Source organism: Kogia breviceps, chromosome 7 (assembly GCF_026419965.1).
Source record: "Kogia breviceps isolate mKogBre1 chromosome 7, mKogBre1 haplotype 1, whole genome shotgun sequence".
Lineage (NCBI taxonomy): Eukaryota > Metazoa > Chordata > Mammalia > Artiodactyla > Physeteridae > Kogia > Kogia breviceps.
This window is the reverse complement of record NC_081316.1, coordinates 112,099,548-112,117,593: the sequence shown is the minus strand read 5'-3', so window position 1 is coordinate 112,117,593 and position 18,046 is coordinate 112,099,548. Positions and strand designations below refer to the sequence as shown.

At 39.5% G+C, this 18,046-nt stretch overlaps 2 protein-coding genes across 8 annotated transcripts in view; one reads left to right on the top strand and one right to left on the bottom strand.

Moving 5' to 3' along the window:
• Positions 1-644: 644 nt before the first annotated feature.
• Positions 645-11,215, bottom strand: SPA17 (sperm autoantigenic protein 17). Of its 2 annotated transcripts, none has more exons than XM_059070345.2 (5): positions 11,063-11,215; positions 9,775-9,955; positions 5,940-6,010; positions 4,075-4,149; positions 645-952 (listed from the first exon to the last, which is right to left on the bottom strand). In XM_059070345.2, exons 2-5 carry the CDS (start codon positions 9,926-9,928, stop codon positions 809-811), a joined length of 444 nt encoding a protein of 147 aa, XP_058926328.1. In that variant the 5' UTR covers positions 9,929-9,955; positions 11,063-11,215; the 3' UTR covers positions 645-808. The 2 variants fall into 2 exon arrangements, with proteins under 2 accessions (XP_058926328.1, XP_058926332.1); XM_059070349.2 differs by having other exon boundaries at positions 10,941-11,204.
• The window catches only part of SIAE (sialic acid acetylesterase), a 44,299-nt gene continuing 37,447 nt past the window's right edge, over positions 11,195-18,046 (top strand). For 2 of the 6 annotated variants that reach the window (XR_010841477.1, XM_067039218.1), the window contains exons 1-2: positions 11,258-11,416; positions 15,027-15,188. Coding sequence is in view for 3 of the 6 variants with exons in the window: in XM_067039218.1 (XP_066895319.1) it covers positions 11,350-11,416; positions 15,027-15,188 (229 nt within the window). In the remaining 3 variants the exon portion in view is untranslated. Of the gene's footprint in view, positions 11,417-15,026; positions 15,189-16,096; positions 16,985-17,451; positions 17,516-17,736; positions 17,825-18,046 lie in introns of those variants that run through there. The other 4 variants (XM_059070334.2, XM_067039219.1, XM_067039217.1 and 1 more) reach the window with 4 other exon arrangements.

Genomic DNA, 18,046 nt, shown 5'->3' with positions numbered 1-18,046 from the left:
GGCAGCTTGAATGGTTCATTGAAAAAAAAAAAAAGACATAGGCTCCTGAGTTTGTGAAATAGGTATTGTCATTTACACACTAAAGAAACTTGGGAAGTTTTAGCTAAAGAAGAGAGCACTTATGATGTTATGATAACTTTTGTTTTTTTGCGAATGTTATACATTAGTCTTATTCTGTGTGGTTCTGGAGAGCAAGAAAATAAAAAAAAGAAAACTGTCAGCTGCATGAGTGTAAGAGCAGATATTTACTACTAAATCCCAGCACATGAATTGTGCGCAATACATTTTTTTTCAATAAAAGATTGCATACATGACAAATGAAAACCAAACTTACAGGGAGACAGATTTTTGACTCAACTTATCTTTCTAATAATTTGAGTTATTCAAAAACTAAATGGACTATCCTTGAAAAGCAGTGGAATTCTCTACTACTGGGAGTGAAAGAGGAGCCAAGGGACTATTTTCCAGGGATGTGATAGAGAGGAGTTATTCATTAGATAATGGTTAAATCACACAGCCTCTGAGATCTCTGAAAACTCAGATACTCCAGCTTTGTAACTCTAAATCCCAGGGTCTCTAGACATAGACTTGGGAGAAGTATAAATAAGACTCATGATCTCAGAGAAGTCTTCAAGAGGCATGTGTTCAATGGCATATTTATTAAACAAATGCTCACGATAGATTTTCACAACAGCAACAAATGTTATCTCACTACATCAAATCTCACTTACTAAGAAAAAAAGACTGTCACAACAAGGTTGATGGACTTGGATTTTTTCTTGTTCTCTAGGGGGTAAAGCCATTCTCCTCACTCGTTTTCCTCTGTTTTTTCTTGAAGATCACTCGATTTCATTTTCTTTACCTCCTCTCTGGCTAAGTGTCCCCGGAAGGCTGCTTGGATTTTGAGAGCAGCATTTTCCTCCATGTCCTTGTCTTCTTCAGAAGATTCATTCTCAGAAAGGAGAAAAAGTAAGAGACTTCTTAAGCATTAGGGATGTAACAATCGAGATGCATTGCTTCCTGAAGGAATTTTATATATCATCACGTTGTATATGTACCAACTAGTGAATGCCAAAATATCAGACATCTTGTTTTGTCACTCTTTGATATGTCTCTGCAATAAAAGATCATTGCCAACTTCTTCCCCGCAAAACAGCTCCTATTTAACAGCTTCCTATTTAACATTTTTGGGGGGAGATAAGTGAGAATCCTTGAAGCAGAGTAAAAATGCCAAGAAGAATAGTAAATGTGCTGTTTCAAAATAATCATGATTACACAAAATGGATTATTTTTAATTTCCCAATGATTAGCTAATTAAAAGCATACATTTAAAGTGAAATGCCAAAGAGGAATCCATTTAGTCCAATAAAATCAGTTTTAACATGGTTGGTTGAATTTTTGTACACAGCTTCCTTTTTAAAAAAAATTTAGGTATAATTTACAGATAGTGAAATGCACAGATCTTAAGTGTACAGGTCAATAGATATATAGCTTTTAATATATTTTTTAAATTATAAAAGTGATACATGTACATTTAAAAACTTAAATACCACTGGTAGTGAAAGTTTTCCCCATCTTCCCAAATCCTATACCTAAAAGGTAACCCATCATTATGGATTGAGTATATATATCCTTCTAAAATTTCTCTATATACAAATGTATTCATATGGGTATATATTTGCCTTTTTATTAAAAAAATGAGATCATGCTAATCACAATGTTCTGCAGCTACGTTTTCCATGTAACGATGTATCTTGGTTCCATTTTCCCCCTTTTCTATGTTATTCAGTATATAATTCTGCCCATTCCTATTTTTTTGTGTGACACCATTGTACTGATATACTTTGATTTATTTACTCATTCTCCTACTAATGGACCTTTGGGTTGTTCAGCCCCCCCTCCCCCCATGGCAAAGAGGCAAATCTAGCTCTTAAACTTTAATATGCAAACAGATTGGTATAAAATCCTCTGAGATGATGTCCTAATGTGGGCAAATGAATTATACTGAAGTTGGAAATCAATGGGCCCTCAATTGAAAGTCATAAAAACCTGTGTAAGGGCACCTATTAAAGATGTAAGGAAATGACACTACCTTCCTTCTTTCCTGACCTCCCACTGCATCTTATGCTAATGTTAGGCTGATTGAGTTGCACTGATATAATTCTGAGATGACTTATAAAGGTTATAAGGTAAACTTATGACCCACTGGGTAGGAAGTAAGGTATTCCTGGAGGGGGATTGCCCATTTGGGGTGTCAGTTATTGGGTAACTAACTGGGACATTAATACATGAAAAGAAACTCGGAAGTCTGGCCTTCAACACTGTAGACTGTGAGTTCTTCTTTCTCACTAGGCTCGGTCCTCTTGAACCTGGACGACGAAGCATACAGGCAGTGACATGTAGGTAAATGTTTAGCAACTGGCTCTCCAGAAAAAAAAACTGGTCCTGATTTGTAGTATTTATCATGATCTTAATACTCCCACTGTGGCTGATTTCAAGCTAACAAGGTGATATTATTGAAAATGGGGTTGGGTACATACGTGCACAATCGTCTCTTAAGAGCTGGCTTTAGCACACCACTGAATACAGGCATCTTTGAGGTTAGGACCTGGCCTAACCCATTGTTGCCTGGATGTAGGCTGTCAGGCAGGAAGTCATTTTTGTAGAGCGAAATGCATGGAAGATGAGTAGGATTCATTGTGTAAAGCCATTTTATTTGGCCGTATGCAATTCCCCATGAGCTTCCTTTTGTTATGTCTGAACCTTTAACACTGTGTGGTGATGACAGCATCAATTAGTGAAAAGTTCCTGAAGTGGAAGGTGAATCCGAAGGATCAAGACTGAGGCTGTGTACCCTGAGAAAACCATAATTCAAAAAGACACATGCACCCCCAGTGTTCACTGCAGCACTATTTACAGTAGCCAGGACATGGAAGCAACCTAAATATCCATCGACAGAGGAGTGGATAAAGAAGATGTGGTACATATATACAATGGAATATTGCTCAGCCATAAAAAGGAACAAAACTGGGTCATTTGTAGAGACGTGGATGTACCTAGAGACTGTCATACAGAGTGAAGTAAGACAGAAAGAGAAAAACCAATATCGTATATTAGCACATATGTGTGGAATCAGGAAAAATGGTACAGATGAACCTATTTGCAAAGCAGAAATAGAGACACAGACGTGGAGAACAAATGTATGGACACCAGTGGGGGGAAGGGGTGGGGTGTACTGGGAGATTGGGATTGACATATATACGCCACTGTGTACAAAATAGATAACTAATGAGAACCTGCTGTATAGCACAGGGAACTCTACCCAGTGCTCTGTGGTGACCTAAATGGAATGGAAATCCAGAACAGAGGGGATATATGTATACATATAGCTGATTCACTTTGTTGTACAGCAGAAACTAACACAACATTGTAAAGCAACTATGCCTCAATAAATAATTTTTTTTTTTAAATTTTATTTATTTATTTATGGCTGTGTTGGGTCTTCGTTTCTGTGCAAGGGCTTCCTCTAGTTGCGGCAAGTGGGGGCCGCTCTTCATCGCGGTGCGCGGGCCTCTCACTATCGCGGCCTCTCTTGTTGCAGAGCACAGGCTCCAGACGCGCAGGCTCAGTAATTGTGGCTCACGGGCCTAGTTGCTCCGCGGCATGTGGGATCTTCCCAGACCAGGGCTCGAACCCGTGTCCCCTGCATTGGCAGGCAGATTCTCAACCACTGCGCCACCAGGGAAGCCCTCAATAAATAATTTTTAAAAAAAGACTGAGGCTGTGATTTTTGTCTGTTCTTCCCCTTGGGGAGATTTTCCCATCCATAATCTTCTTCCATAATCTTGGAAAATAAGATTTTATTTTTAAGGGGAAGAATGAGTTTTCCTTTCTAAGAGGCATGGCTGAAACTGATCCACCAGTTAGTATATCACTGGTGCTAGTTATCTAAAAAGCAAAATCATGATTTTAGCAATATGGACAACAGACTGGATTCATATTTGGAGGATAATTTTAAATTGAGGGATGTCATACTTTGTAGGAATCCAATAGTACATGGAAAATATAACTTACTAAGGCTGTCACCTCTTTCATAGATGTCTGAGACTTTTCTTTTCCAGGCTCACATTTCTCCAGTGGTTCTTGCTCCTAGAGGGGAAAGGGCCAAATAGGCAATGTTTCCAAAACAGTAAAGTCTTGGATCAAACTGCTTAAAGGTAATTAAATATTACTTTAAGTTATTGATAAGTGGTGGGAATTAAACACATATTTTTTAACAAGGAAAGTAGGTTGGGAAAAGGGATAAAAGAAAACTCTCAAGGGAATATGCATAAACAAATATTAAAGACCAAGGAGTTGGTTTAAAAAGTTTGATCTTTTGCTTTTGGAATGTGAATAATATTGTTTTATATTAAAAACAAACCATTGTCTTATTCTAAAGGTTGATATGATGCTGTAATGAATCCTGAACAAGGAATAAAAAAGAGGTGCCAATAGCTCCTCAAACAGGAATGAAATAAATGCTATTGTATTCCATAGTATGAGGTCAAGGTGACTTTTTAATGACGTTTGTAGATTAAAAACTGAGTCAAAGAAGTAACTTTTGCTGTGGGGAAGGATTTAAATAGAAAAAAGGGAAACCAGCTCTGTCTATTTTGACATGGTTACTGAAATCTTACTCCAGAATAGAAGCATGGTTAATTCACAACCTTATGGGAAGAGCTTCTTTAATTCATAAAACATAAATTTAAGGACATATAAGCTAATCAAATAAAGCCTTTAGAATTCAAAAGAGAAGAAAAACCACTCTAAAATTGCTATGTGAATAAGATTTTAAAATTTTCAACATTATTCCTTTGATTTCAATAAAACATGAACACAGAGAATCTAGTTAAATGGAAATAAACAGAACACCCCCATATCTGGCAGATGGATGGAACTTCACTTTTGAACTCATGGAATAAGTGACAGGGGGATTTCCTCAGGAAACCCGCCATATCTACTGTGCAGCACCATCAAAATTTGACCTTTGCCAACTCCTTTTAATTCTAATATCTGCTGCTGCTTCGTGGCTAATGTATTATCATACCTGCCTAGAGTAGTGCTTCTCAGACTTTAATGTACCTACAAGTTACTTTGTGGATCTTGTTAAAATTTAACCTCTGATTTGTAGACCTGGCGTAGAGCCTGAGATTGAATTTCCACCAAGTTGCCAGTTGGAGGCAATGACGCTGGATCACACACAGCCTTTTTCAACCGGTGTTCCTCATTGGGAACATAGAACACAGAATTCTTGAAGTGATTATTTTTCTCAATTTTCCAAAGGATGGTACATAAATAGAATCATTCTGGATACAAAGAAGAGACATTGATTCCTTACGTGCAATGGATGCCTTTGGCTTAGGGCTTAATTATTTTGAGGCGTCTTGGTTGAGAAAGAATGGTTCTGAGAATGCTGCTAAAGAGAAGATGGATTCTTTCTCTGAACAGATTGGCTTAATAGAGAAGACTCTATACCATTACCATCTTTAATTCTAATCAGTCCTTTGTAAGACGTCAATGATAATGAAATAATTGGACAAACATTGTTTTATTTTATGAAATATCATTCATTAATTCAACCAATATTTATTGTGTACCTGCTATTGATAAGCACTGTGATACTCAATAACATTGGAACAACAAATGAAAGTAATTATTCTATCACTTTCAAGTACATGCTTCCTGTTGATCATCTTTAAATTTAAGCTAAGTACTATACACGATTCAGATACCTTAGAGAAGAATTTCTTGCCAGAAAGAACAGAACAATTAAAAAGGTTTCATAAGATATTTGTGATGCCTCTCACAATATTCACGATTTTGGGAGATCCCAATAATCTCTGTATTGGAGACAGGGAGAAGAATTAACCAAATCCAATAGCTTCACGGGACCGTACCTTGAATGCATGGTTGTTATAGAAGAGGTCATCTACCTTTGTCCCCCATTCTGCTGGATCAAAGTTGGTTTCTAAATAACAAAAATATAAGAATTTCAGACTTACTTTGAGTTCATTAAAGTAAATGTAGACTAGTAACATAAAATGTTTTCTTTTTCAAATTATAGGTCCTTTAATGCCAGTCGAAAATTTTATTGATGCTGTACACAGCCTACTGCTGTAGATATAACCAGTGATTATTAAATATATGATGATGAATTAAACATTAGATGAACCCTTGAGGATATTTAGAAAGGCAGTTAAAAAACCTAATTGCTGCTTTCAGAGTTTACAGTAAAATGGGAGAGACAGAAAAAATGCTAATACTTAAATATAAGTATAGAAATTTATCATTACATAATTATGGAAATTTATTATGTATTAGCAAACACGGGGAAAATGTAAAAAAAAATAAATGTTAAATAGTAAGGAAGTTTGGAAAACTGAAAGATGGGAGAAGTTTTTAAAAATTAGGCATATTATGTAGTCAGTTGACATAGAAGTCTTTAAACATAATTTTTCTTTAACTTTTCATTATGAAGAATTCCAGACTTAGAAAGTAGAGAGAATAATATAACAAATTTCCATGAGCACATTAATCAGATTCAACAATTATAATCTCATGATTGATCTTATTTTATTTGTAACTTCACTCACTTTCCTGCCCTTTCTTCCGATTATTTTGAAGCCAATCCCAGGCATCCTACTATCTTATCTACAAACACTTGCTTCAGTATGAGTCTCTAAGATATAAAGTCACAATACCATTATCACACCTAAAACTACTAACAATAATTCCTTAATATCATCAACTATCCAAATTTCTCCCATTGTCTAATATATTTTTGTTTATTTCTTTTTTGACTGTTGATTTGTTCAAATCAGGACCCAAACAGCGGGCACACACAGCCTTTTGTTATGTCTTTTAAATCTCTTATAATTGAAACCTCCCTACCTCCCACCCAACATTTTTTTCCTTGCAATTTATTTGCTGAGGAAATTGAGTCATTTTTCCTTTGGAGTTTTCCACAGTTTAGATATTTCTGATTTCATTCCCACTATGATTTTTTACCAAGCTCCTCTGCCTTTGAATTTCCTGTAGATTGCTAGTTAGATCTATAGGTCTTATCTGACTCAGGTTTGATTTTTTTTTTCAAGAATACTTCATAAGTAGTACAGTATAATTCTGCCAGGAGATATATAATATCTGGTTATTTCTCTTTATACAATTTTTCTGGGCCCATTGATGATGACTGCTTAGATCATTTCTTTAGGGTTGCAAAGTGGCAATGTTCTAATTTGATCATTACTTCTTTATTTCTGGAGTACTCAATAAAAAATACTTTCCCTGTTTGGTTACCCTGAAATACAGTTCTTACATAAAAGGCAGGTTAAAGGTTTGATTCTTTTCCTTTATTTACCAGTTTTCAGATTAATCAGTTGGTTCCTTAGGATCCTCTCAACGAGTTTTCTTGTTTTTATTGTAGTAAATAATTATGAACTAATGAATATTTAACAAATTGAATGAATTTCAATCCACTGCATTTATTAATCTTACTGATGCTCTAATTGTCCAAAGTTGGCCAGTAGGAGCTTATTCAGGTGCTCAGATGTTCCTGAGTCCTTTGGAAACAACTCTAATAATCTTTGATAGTTTTCTTATTTTCTGGTATGGCAAGGTGTTGAGGCTCATCTTGCTTATTTCCTGCCCAGTTTATGGGATTGGTTAGTTCTCCAAGAAGCTCTGGTTCCTGGAAGATGGGAGCTGGAGGCCAAAGTCTAGGGACTAGGTGCTCACTGGTACTGGGTTGGTCATTGTTTTGAAGCCTTTAAAAAATACAGAGAGCTAGAAAATAATACCATCACTTTTCACAGAGAAAATATATCATGAAGCCTGATGATATTTTTCAATTCAAATTTAGAATTATGGGATTTTATTACCTTCTTTCATTTTTATATTTGTATGTCATTTTTCTTACACTAAAAATCCTATTCCTAATAACAGTAGGATAGTTACTTATTTGCTATGTTCTACAATATATAAAAAATTAAAGAATAACTGCACTACAATATTATTAAATATTATTATTTTCAGTGATAACTGAAAACAATTTAAGATTTGTTTTAAAAACTTCATTTTGTTTTTAGGCTATATTCACCAGGAATGCACAAAGTACTGTGTTATAAAGTCTCTTGAAATAATTTTTTGTGCGGTTATGTTACCCATTTAATACTAGTTAGGTTCATTTGTTTCACTTTGCTTCTATTCTATTTGTTTTTTTTTTTTTTTTTTTTTTTTTTTTTTTTTGCAGTACGTGGGCCTCTCACTGCCGTGGCCTCTCCCGTTGCGGAGCACAGGCTCTGGGACATGGCTCACGGGCCCAGCTGCTCCGTGGCACGTGGGATCTTCCCAGACCAGGGCACGAACCCATGTCCCCTGCATCGGCAGGCGGACTCTCAACCACTGCGCCACCAGGGAAGCCCTCTCTTCTGTTTTATAACTATGTGAGACATACATGATTTTGAATTTAAGATGTATTCAGGCAAGTCTAGCTTCTGTCCTGTTCCCTCTGCTCTCTGTGCCTTCTCCGGCTAGAGGTAAATATTTATTTATTTTTTTTAGAGGTAAATGTTAATTTTTAAAGATTTATTCTTCCATTTAAAACATATAAATGAACGGTTATGTATTCATATCAACACCTCTTTGTTAGATAATTGGTAGCATACTAAATACATTTTTTTCCACCTTACTCTTTTCACTTAATATATCCTGAGGGTCACTGCACAACGTCATAGAGATCTTCCTCGTTCCATTTTTGTTTGTTTGTTTACAGCTATACATTAATCAGTAGTGTAGATGTACTCAAGTTTATTCAAAAAATCCTCTATGATGAATATTTGGGTTGCTTCCTCAAGTAACAATAAATTGTAAAATGAATCAAAATGGAATGTTTATTTGCTTGTGACTACTTCTAGTCACCTTTACTACTCTGTTGGAATACTGTAATCAAAAGTAATGGTGACAGCTTAAACAAAATGGTTGTTCTAGTCAGGGTTTTTAATAGAAACTTATAGCTGTAATAATTCTCATTTTGATCAGCGGGTCAGGTCTTGATTGTCATGAACCTTCAAGGCTGGGAATTTGGAAATTTTATTTATGGAAGTGAAGAAACTCTGCTTTGGCTCTCAACCAAAGAGTCACTGTTGGCAGGAATCTTAGTCTCTGGACAGGATGGGACCTTGGAAATATAGAAAAAGAATATAAATTACCTTCCCAAGCTGAAAGTTCATGTTTCAAAGCAGTTTTTCTCTGTACCTTTATTGAGGAACAGTTTCATATACCCCTGTGAATACCAACTTATTGAATCTAAGGAGTATAGAATTATTTTTTTACAACACTTAATAATACTTTCAAGTAAGAAGAGTCAAAATGTAAAGAAAACCATAAACTCTCCTCCCAGGAAGAATAGACAGTCAACTGCCTGGGAGGCATAGGAACAGCATGCTGGAAAACAGACAGCTAGAGTGGGTGCTCTCCTGAGCTCCCCTTCCACCCCATGCATCCATGAGAAATACAAAGAAGACGGTCTGAGTGATAAACAGTAATCTTCAATAATGTGATTTAAGAGAGCCTGTCAAAAAGGCACATGCTGTTTCAAATAGCAAGAACTGTTAGTTGAAGATACCTGCCCCATAAAGGCTTTCTGTGGGATAGGAATGGTCTTAAGCAGGTCTCACCATAATCAAATGCTTAGTCTCTTATTTTTAAAAAAATGCCGATTTTAAAAAAGCTTACTCTCTCTTTTCTCTAGAAGATTCTCAAAATATGCTGCTGCAAAAGCTGGTATACTGTCCGGTTGCTCCCTCAGAATCTTGAGTGTGAGCCCTTCAAGAAGATTCCCAAATCCTTGTGGAATTCGGTAGTTGGTGCTGGAGAATGGAATCGACATCTCCTTGGGAGGAACTGCCTATTGTACCTAGAGATTCATTAAAGATTCTTTAAATTTGTCTGATTTTACTTATATAATCACAACTATGACAACAAATTACTTCTGAGACTCCAAATTTCTGGACTTCAGTCCTTTTTTTCCCCAGCACAGCCCAAGTCCATCCATTTCTTCCAAAGAGTTTTGAAATTTTCCATTATTAGAATATTAAAAATATTTAATAGGTGAAATTATCTTTTAAAAATTAAAAAAATCACAGATTTTTCGCTGTAATACAAAGTACTTTTTCCTCTCTCTCCCTCTTTGTCTTTAAAATGGTAATTTTTGCTATCCCACAGGAACTTAGAGAGAATGATTGGTAAAAATTCATCTTAAGTTGCCGAAAAGACCCTGTTTACGGTCTAAAATTTGAAAATGAGAGAAAAAAAACTAGTCGTTGTTATAGAAATTAACTTGTCGAATGAATAAGTTTCAAACTTAGTCGTTCCCTTAGCTTCCACTTCTGAAGCATGACCTACAATGCCTCGTTGAAGCATCTATATACTCTGGAAGGGGCAGTGGGGGCAGAGAGGCTAGGGGCAAGGTCATGACTCTGCAGTTTCAGCCTGCAAAGTTTGGGGATGCTTACATTTTCTGGTTTTGTCTCGACCCGGTCTTCTCTTCCTGTCTTGGAATACAAGGGTCAGATAAGGATAGCTGCTAAGCAGCGGGTTGGGCTACTGAGTCTGCAAACAATACTCAGGGACCTGGCCTGTTTGTGAGAGTGTCAATGCCGAATAAGGCCGGAAGCCGTGGTAGGGGTCTGTCTAGGTGGGGGACTAGTCGGTTTAATGAGGCCTAATCTATAGAGTTTTTCCTTCTTTTTTTGAGGGAACAGTGAAATGAGGCATTGAGTCATTCTAGGGTTGTGAAAAGGAAAAGACTCTGAACTAACGTGGGGAGTGGAGGGCGGTCGGAGGGGGAACACAGGTCTAGTCGAGGGCGGCACGTCGAGGATCTGGGATTTCGTACTCACTGCTTGGCTCCCAGTCTGCCCTAGACTTCCCGGAATGCGGCGGGGATCCTGAGAGAGTACGAGAGGCGACGGGAAAAGGCGAGGTCTCGATTTCGGAAAAGAAATGGGGTAAACCGCCTCACCTCTTAGGTCTCTCAGAGCTGGAGCCGATGGTTCAGGTTGTGTTTTCTCGTTGCCGGGAAACCGTGTTTTGTTTTGGGTTTTTTTTCCATTCAACTACGGCGGCCGAGGAGAGGCACGGGCCCTCCCGGAGGCCGCGGACAGCTTCGCGGACTGAATAGCCTGGGAAGGGCGGAGTCAGGCCTTTTCCGCACTGAGCAGGCCCCGCCCCCACGGCCCCGTCCTCGCTGGCGTCGTCGCTGGCGTCCCCGCCCCGAGGCCCGCGCTGGGGTGAGGGCTCCTCTCAAACATGGTGGCGCCGGGATTTGTGTTTGGGCTCGTGCTGCCGTTACTCCTGCGGGCCGACTCAAGTGCAGGTGAGGCGGCCGGGCTCGGCCCGACCCCTGCCCGTCCGTCAGCCTGCGCGGGCTCCGAGATCCCGCGTCCTCCGCAGGACCGCCCCCCGCGCCCTTCTCTCTAGCTCCAGGAAGGAACCCCGGGTAGGAGCAGGGTTCCACCACCAGGCCTCGGTTGCGGGTGTCCGCTGGGCAGGAGCCCCGGCTTGTCCGCTTCCTCCACTCCCTTCCACCGCCCCTGTGATGCAGCATGTGGGGCAGCGGGAGAGTTGGGTTTATCTAAGGAGGGGAGGCCCAAATGTGCCCAGACCGAGGCCCTCAGTGTCTGAATAATTGCAGGGGAACTCGAAGGGGAGGGGGCGAAGCTAGTTAGATAGTATTTGGAAACTGGTGACTGAGTCATCCAAAACATTTCAGTGCTGCCCCCTCAGTGGTGCCCCTGGGGAGGGTTTGCTTCAGGCTGGGTTGCTTGGGGGAATTAAATCTTCCTAGTTTAAGTGGTGATTAGGGCTAAGACGTACAACCCCCTCACTAGCTCAGAGTATGTAAGACTCAGCTTTGATTCCTGCTGCAGCTGGCAGACACTGGTGGTGGGATAATGTGCGTGGCATTGGGGAGGAGGATGACTCACTTTGACTGTTGTCCAGGTCATATCGTGTCATTTGAATACCCCAGGTGGGATGCTGGGTCACAGAAAAGAAATGAAAGTTGAGGTGGGAGAACAGACAGGTGCAGAAAAAGGACTGCACTGCCTAAGAACCTGCAAAGTACCCAGATGCAGACAAACTGCAGCCCTTAAGTGGTTTTTCAGGGTTTAACAAAAGTGTAAACTAGCAGCACTTTATATCATTTCCTGACTCATCCCCACTCAGTGACCTTTGAGTCTAGTATATGAGGTGGGGAGAAGGGAAAGAGGAGAATAGGGCCCCTTATTCTATTAATTTTTCTGTTAAAGGCTGTTAACTTTAACATCACTGTTTTATCTTTGTCTTTGGGTCATATTGTTACATCACCTTCACTAACAATGACTTTATTTTTTAATTTATTAATGCTCTAAATTTTCTTCCCTTATTTGGTTGCGTATCCTGCCTTCTTTCCTTCAAATCATTCCCCCTGTGCTCATGTTTATCACGTAATAGTTGAAGTGTGCAAACACGTATGTAGCAATGATAAAATGAACACCCAGGGGCGCTTCACCCAACTTAAGAACTAGAACGTTGCCAGTTTTACTGAGACTCCATGGATATTCCTCCCTAGTGCATCCACCACAGTTCCTCACCAGAGGTAACCACTGTCCTAATTTTGTCAGTCTACTTTTAACTTCCCAGAACACTAATTCCTGTTTTTCTACTCCAACACCCAAAGAAAACATTGAAGACCTAAAAAAATTCAAATGTTGTGTCTTTTATTTGACAGAAACAATTACCAGTCCCACCTCCTTTCTTGTTCTCCTGTTTTGTCCATTGCTCAATTCCTTGGTAATATTCCACTGTCTATTCTTATCAGCTTGGAATGTGAGCTTTATAAGAACAGGGAATATGACTTGTCTTTGATTTACCACCAGTATCTAACTGTGGCAGAGTAGAAATTGCAGTGACTTTGGAATCAGGTGGCTTGATTTCTTGTCCTGTCTTAAACTACCTATGTGATTTGAGGCCAAAGAAGTTTAACATCTGTACTGTGTTTAGTTTTCTGCCTGACACAGTTACTCTCCCCAGTAGAATGCAAGCTCCCTGCTGGCAAGGATTTTTGCCTGCTTTTTTTTTTTTCTTTCTTTCACTGTTACATCCTTAATGCTTAAAATCGTGCCTGGCACACAGTAGGCATCTTTAAGTATTTGTTGAATGAATTAATGTGCAAGCTATTTTTAAAAATTACCTAATCTACTTGGGTCTCAGTCTGTTGATCAGTAAATAACGTGATTGTCCCCCAGGGTGTAAAAGATTCTTTCCACCTCTAAAAGTCTTTAACTCAGAATAGAGCCATGCACAAAGAGGTTCAGTGAATGTGTGTTGTCGAAAACAGACTGACTGGGAAAAATATTTTCCCCAACATTTGAGAAGGTGGCTGCACACCTCCAGAGTCCCTTATTTGCCTCGGCTCATGCTTGCGGCAGCCACTTTTCTTCAATCCCTTCCCCACCCCATCCTCTTTCTGCTCAGCTCTTAGGCCTTTGGTCTTCAGGTTTTGTTCCATATAAAACACTTACCCAAGACAAGGCCTTCCCACACATGCACCTCTTCCCTTCCCTCCAACGTGCTTATGCAATTCGGGGCTGTTGTAGTCTCTTCCTGGAGCGTTTTGCTCCTGGAGGCTGTGCATCTTCAGCCCTGTGGGTCTTCTGGATGATCTTTGATTGTCATGTAGGTTTTATGATGGAACAAACTCCTAAGAGAGAGCTGAGGATGTCTAGGGACTGGGTTGTTATTCGAAGTGCAGGACAAATAGGCCACCAAGTCCGTGTAGGAGACCCTATTAGCTGTGCTGCCCTGTTAAGTATAGCCTGAGGGGCTGTCATCATTGTAGCTTCCAGAGGGGAAAATGTCAACTTTGCTAGTTCTGATTCTCATTCCTGCCAGTCATTTTTGTTTAAAACCCTTTAAAAAAATCTTAACTTTGTTAATTATTTTCTTCTAGGGAGTTTTGTCAGTTTTGTTCAGACAAATTGGGATGTAACTTTCAAAAGTTTTTTTCCCCCTTATGAAGTTTTGATGAGGAACCCACTGAGATAATTTGGATAGATGCTTGTTATTAGTAAAATACTTCGATATAGGCTGGATGTTAAAAATAGGAATGATATCGTTAAAGTGAATTCTTATTCAGTCTTGTTAGTGACTGTCTAGAATAGAATCCACAGTTTCAAGTGCTCCTTCTCCTTTTGTATAATTTAGCTTGTGAAATGGGTGAAATGCAACAAAAGACCTTTTGTTCAGACACTTTGACCTTCTATCTCTCACTGACCTTATTTTTTGCATCTCAATTTATCTGAATTTACCTCAGAAGGAAGCAGACTTGTTGCAGATATTCATAAATGTTTATTTAGACTTTTCAGTGGGTTGTCAAAAAACACGATAAGGAGAATTATTGCGGGAAATTGACACTGAGAGGATGGCAAGGGGGAGATAAAGAGTGGGGAAAAAGTTTAGAAAACGCTGTGTTGAAGAGAGGCAGCCTTCTTTATTCCCAGCGCGAGGAGTGGCAGTGGTAATGGGAAGCAGGGAAAGGAAGTGGTTTATTTTTCTCATAAATACCATCTGTGAGGTGCATCAAAAGAGCATTTTGGTGATTTTGGGGGGGGAGGGAGTCAAGCGTTTGGGCCAAGCCTGAGAGCAGAGGAAGATGAAGAGCTTTGAAGGGGAGGAGGCTTGTGGTAAATGGGTTGCCCTAGGCTTTTTGAGTTTTCCTTATTGGTCATCTTGTACTGTGATGCATACATATTGCTGGAAACTGTTCTTGTTATGTTGCTTCGCTAATTCGGAGGAATAAGCTCTCGTTTTAGAAAATTAAAAGGACTGGTTATCTTCAAATTCTCATGTATTAAGACTGTACGTTCCTCGCCATTTAACCAGATTCAATCTGGTTGACGAATCTCTCCAACGATGCTCTCCTAAGTGTTTGCTCATTTTTTTAGATGTTGGTTTTCGCTTTGCTTCCTACATCGCTAATTCCATGGTGCTGCAGAAGGAGCCTGCGGGGGCAGTGATTTGGGGCTATGGAGTGTCCGGAGCCACAGTGACAGTGACTCTGTGCCAAGATCAGGAAACCACCATGAAGAAAGTGACCAGTGTGCAAGGTAAGACAGGCCATCCTCCGCTCAGCTTTTGTCTTCTTCTGCCACCTGCTGGATGATCTGAAAATGAACGCTAATAGTCCAGCTTAGGTTTTCCATCCATCCATCGATCCATCCATCGATCCATCCATCAAAGTTCTTTGAGTATTTACCATGTGCACTGAGGACACAAAGAAAAATAAGACCAAGTCAAAGTCCCTGTCCTCAAGGAGCTCATGGAATAATGGGAATAGACACCAAGCCATGTAGTGCAGTGTGATAGGTGCTCTGGTGGAGGTGGATATGGGGTATCATGGGATACAGAAGAGAAACATCTAACTCAGACTGGATGGTAAGGGAAGGTTTCCACTGAAGGTGACATTTGAACTGAATCATATATAAAAGAGAGGTAGTATTGAGGAGGGGTTAAGAACCTAGGCTCTGGAATTCACCATCCCCATTCAGACTCTGACTCTGTTGCTTAATGGCTGTATAACCTTGGACATGTAATTTAACAGCTCTGTGTCACAATTTCTTTATTTGTATAGCGTGATAATAATAATATTTAGGATTATTGTGAGGGTTAAATGAATTAACATATCTAAAGTACTTAGAACAGTGCCCGGCACACAATAAGTACTGAAGAAGTGTTAGCTGTTGTTATTTTTGTTACTATTATTTTTATAATATTTAGTCAGTCACTCAACTATTTACTGAGTGCCTACTAAGTGCCAGATACTGTGCCAGGTACTGGTTATGCAGTGATGAGCAAAACAGATGTGTTCTCCTCCTTAATGAAGCTTATGGATTTGAGGAGAGACAGAAAAATAAGAAGCAATTACAGTTAAGTGTCGTAAGTGCCACAGTGGGGAAGTATAGAGTGCTGTGGGCGTGCTTAAGAGGGAAAATTAACGTAGTCGAAGGCTTCCTTTGAAAGATGAGCAGGGCAAGCCAGGTAGAGGGCATGGAGGCGTGAGCGAGCCTAGGTCACTGAAGGAATGACAGGCAGGTTGGTTTGTCTGGACCACTGGGGTGTGTGACCGGTGGTGGATGGCAGGAGATAAGGTTGGAAACGTAGGGAGGCTTGTTTGTCGTTGCTATGGAGCGTACACTGTACTTTGGATAGATGGATTTTTAAGCAGCAAAATAACACAGTCTGATTTGTATTTTAGAAAGATTACTCTGGCACCACTGTGGAAGAAGGATTGGAGATGCTTGAGGCTAGAGATGGTGGGACCTGTTAGCAGGCTGTTATGATATTTAGGCAATAGACATTGAAGCCTTGACCCCAAATAGTGGCTAATTCTCAAATAGGTGAGAAATAGCAATTAGCAGGCTTCACGAGCAGAGACGTCCTAAAAGGAGTCTCTGTCTAGAAGAGATAAAGATGTAAAAAAAAAAAAAAAAGAGAGAGAGAGAGAGAGATAAAGATGTATAAGATAGCATTTAGAGGAGCTCAGAGTTATTGGATGCAGGAAGGTGTGTTCAGGGCTGGGTCAAGTGGAAACCTGGTCGTATCTTAGTTAGAGGTAACCAGGGAGCTATGGGATGTTGAGGTGAGAGTCAGGTGAGAAGGCTTCTCTGGGGGGGTTGGAGTTAATGTGGAGGCTGGTGGTTTGACAGGGACTTGAATATATATGTGACAGCGAAGCTTGTGGAAATTTTATTGGCCCCTGAAAACAAGGATTACCTGATTCATTTTGTCAATATATGGGACTGATATCCAATCCAAAGCGATCCAGATGCTGGTGCAGACTTTTAGTAATTCATTTCCATTCAGCAAACATTAAGAAATACTAAGTACCAGGAATAGATGCAAGGTAAGTGCTTCTAGTTCTTGGGTTTTAAGACTTTTTAAGGTAAGAAGCTTATTGGGTGAAATTCAGAGACCTGAAAGGGAAGCTTAAGCTGATTGAGAAGTTGTTCTCTGTTAGATTTAAATGCTGTTGGTGACTTGTAGGATACACTAAAAATGAAGAATTCAGGAGACTAGCAGTGCTTTCTTTTTGTGTTGCGTCCATCTCTGAAATGAGCAGTACGGAGTACAGATAGTGGTACTCTCAGTAAAAAGACATTGATTTAGAGATCTAAAGAATTGATGTAATTGTTTAAAAACAATAAATAGGATTTCCTTAGTGCTAAAAAATAACATTACCGGTAAATGTTTAGGAGACAGAGACTGTACAGTGCTGTTGAAATAGAGAAAGCACATAATACATAGCATTTCAGTTTTAAAAAATGTTCTTATGCATTATTTTTAGTTTTTTCCCCTTTATGGCTGTTGCAGGGCCAATATTTGGAGTGTACAGAGACGAGACAGGAGAGTAGGTGGTGACGAGAAGGAATAAAAGGTAATAATTAGAGGATGAGCCCCTCTTCTCCTTTACGGTGATAGTGTACCTGCTCACTTATTTTGAGTTCAATTCTATAAACATCAACCGAAGGCTTATTATGTATAAAACGCTGAGCTAGCAACCCTAGAAAATACAAAGAAGAATGTGCCCATCCTCCAAGAACTCACTGTCTCATGCTGTCTTTTCACATTTAGCAGTTTAGGTTCACGTAATGCTTCAGTTGCTTCACTGAAAAGTGATGCTTCGTTTGGAGTTAAAATATCCAGCAGCAACTTAAGGGAGCCAAGTGATTCGTGGACTCTTGAGGTAATTTTACAGGAAGAGAGATTGTTATTGGTGGGGTGTCGGGTAGATCTATTTGTTAGGCTCTTCACACTGGCTCGGGAGAGAAGAAAGGTACTGTGGTTTATACAGATCCACAAACCTACTTCAGTGGACAGGGTGCTCTGTCCTGCCCATGAAGCAAAGTGGATAAAATGTTATTTGGAATAAAAGAGATAGACATGTAAGACATTTCACAGGGCAGCG

What these genes read in the sequence shown, in the direction of transcription:
- SPA17 (XM_059070345.2), bottom strand. Translation starts at nt 9,928, where the DNA reads ATGTCGATTCCATTCTCCAGCACCAACTACCGAATTCCACAAGGATTT. An exon ending in TCTTCTAGAGAAAAGAGAGA is followed by an intron (nt 6,011 to 9,774) that starts GTAAGCTTTTTT and finishes TTTGTTATTTAG; the next exon opens with AAACCAACTTTGATCCAGCA. An exon ending in ATAACAACCATGCATTCAAG is followed by an intron (nt 4,150 to 5,939) that starts GTACGGTCCCGT and finishes TTTCCCCTCTAG; the next exon opens with GAGCAAGAACCACTGGAGAA.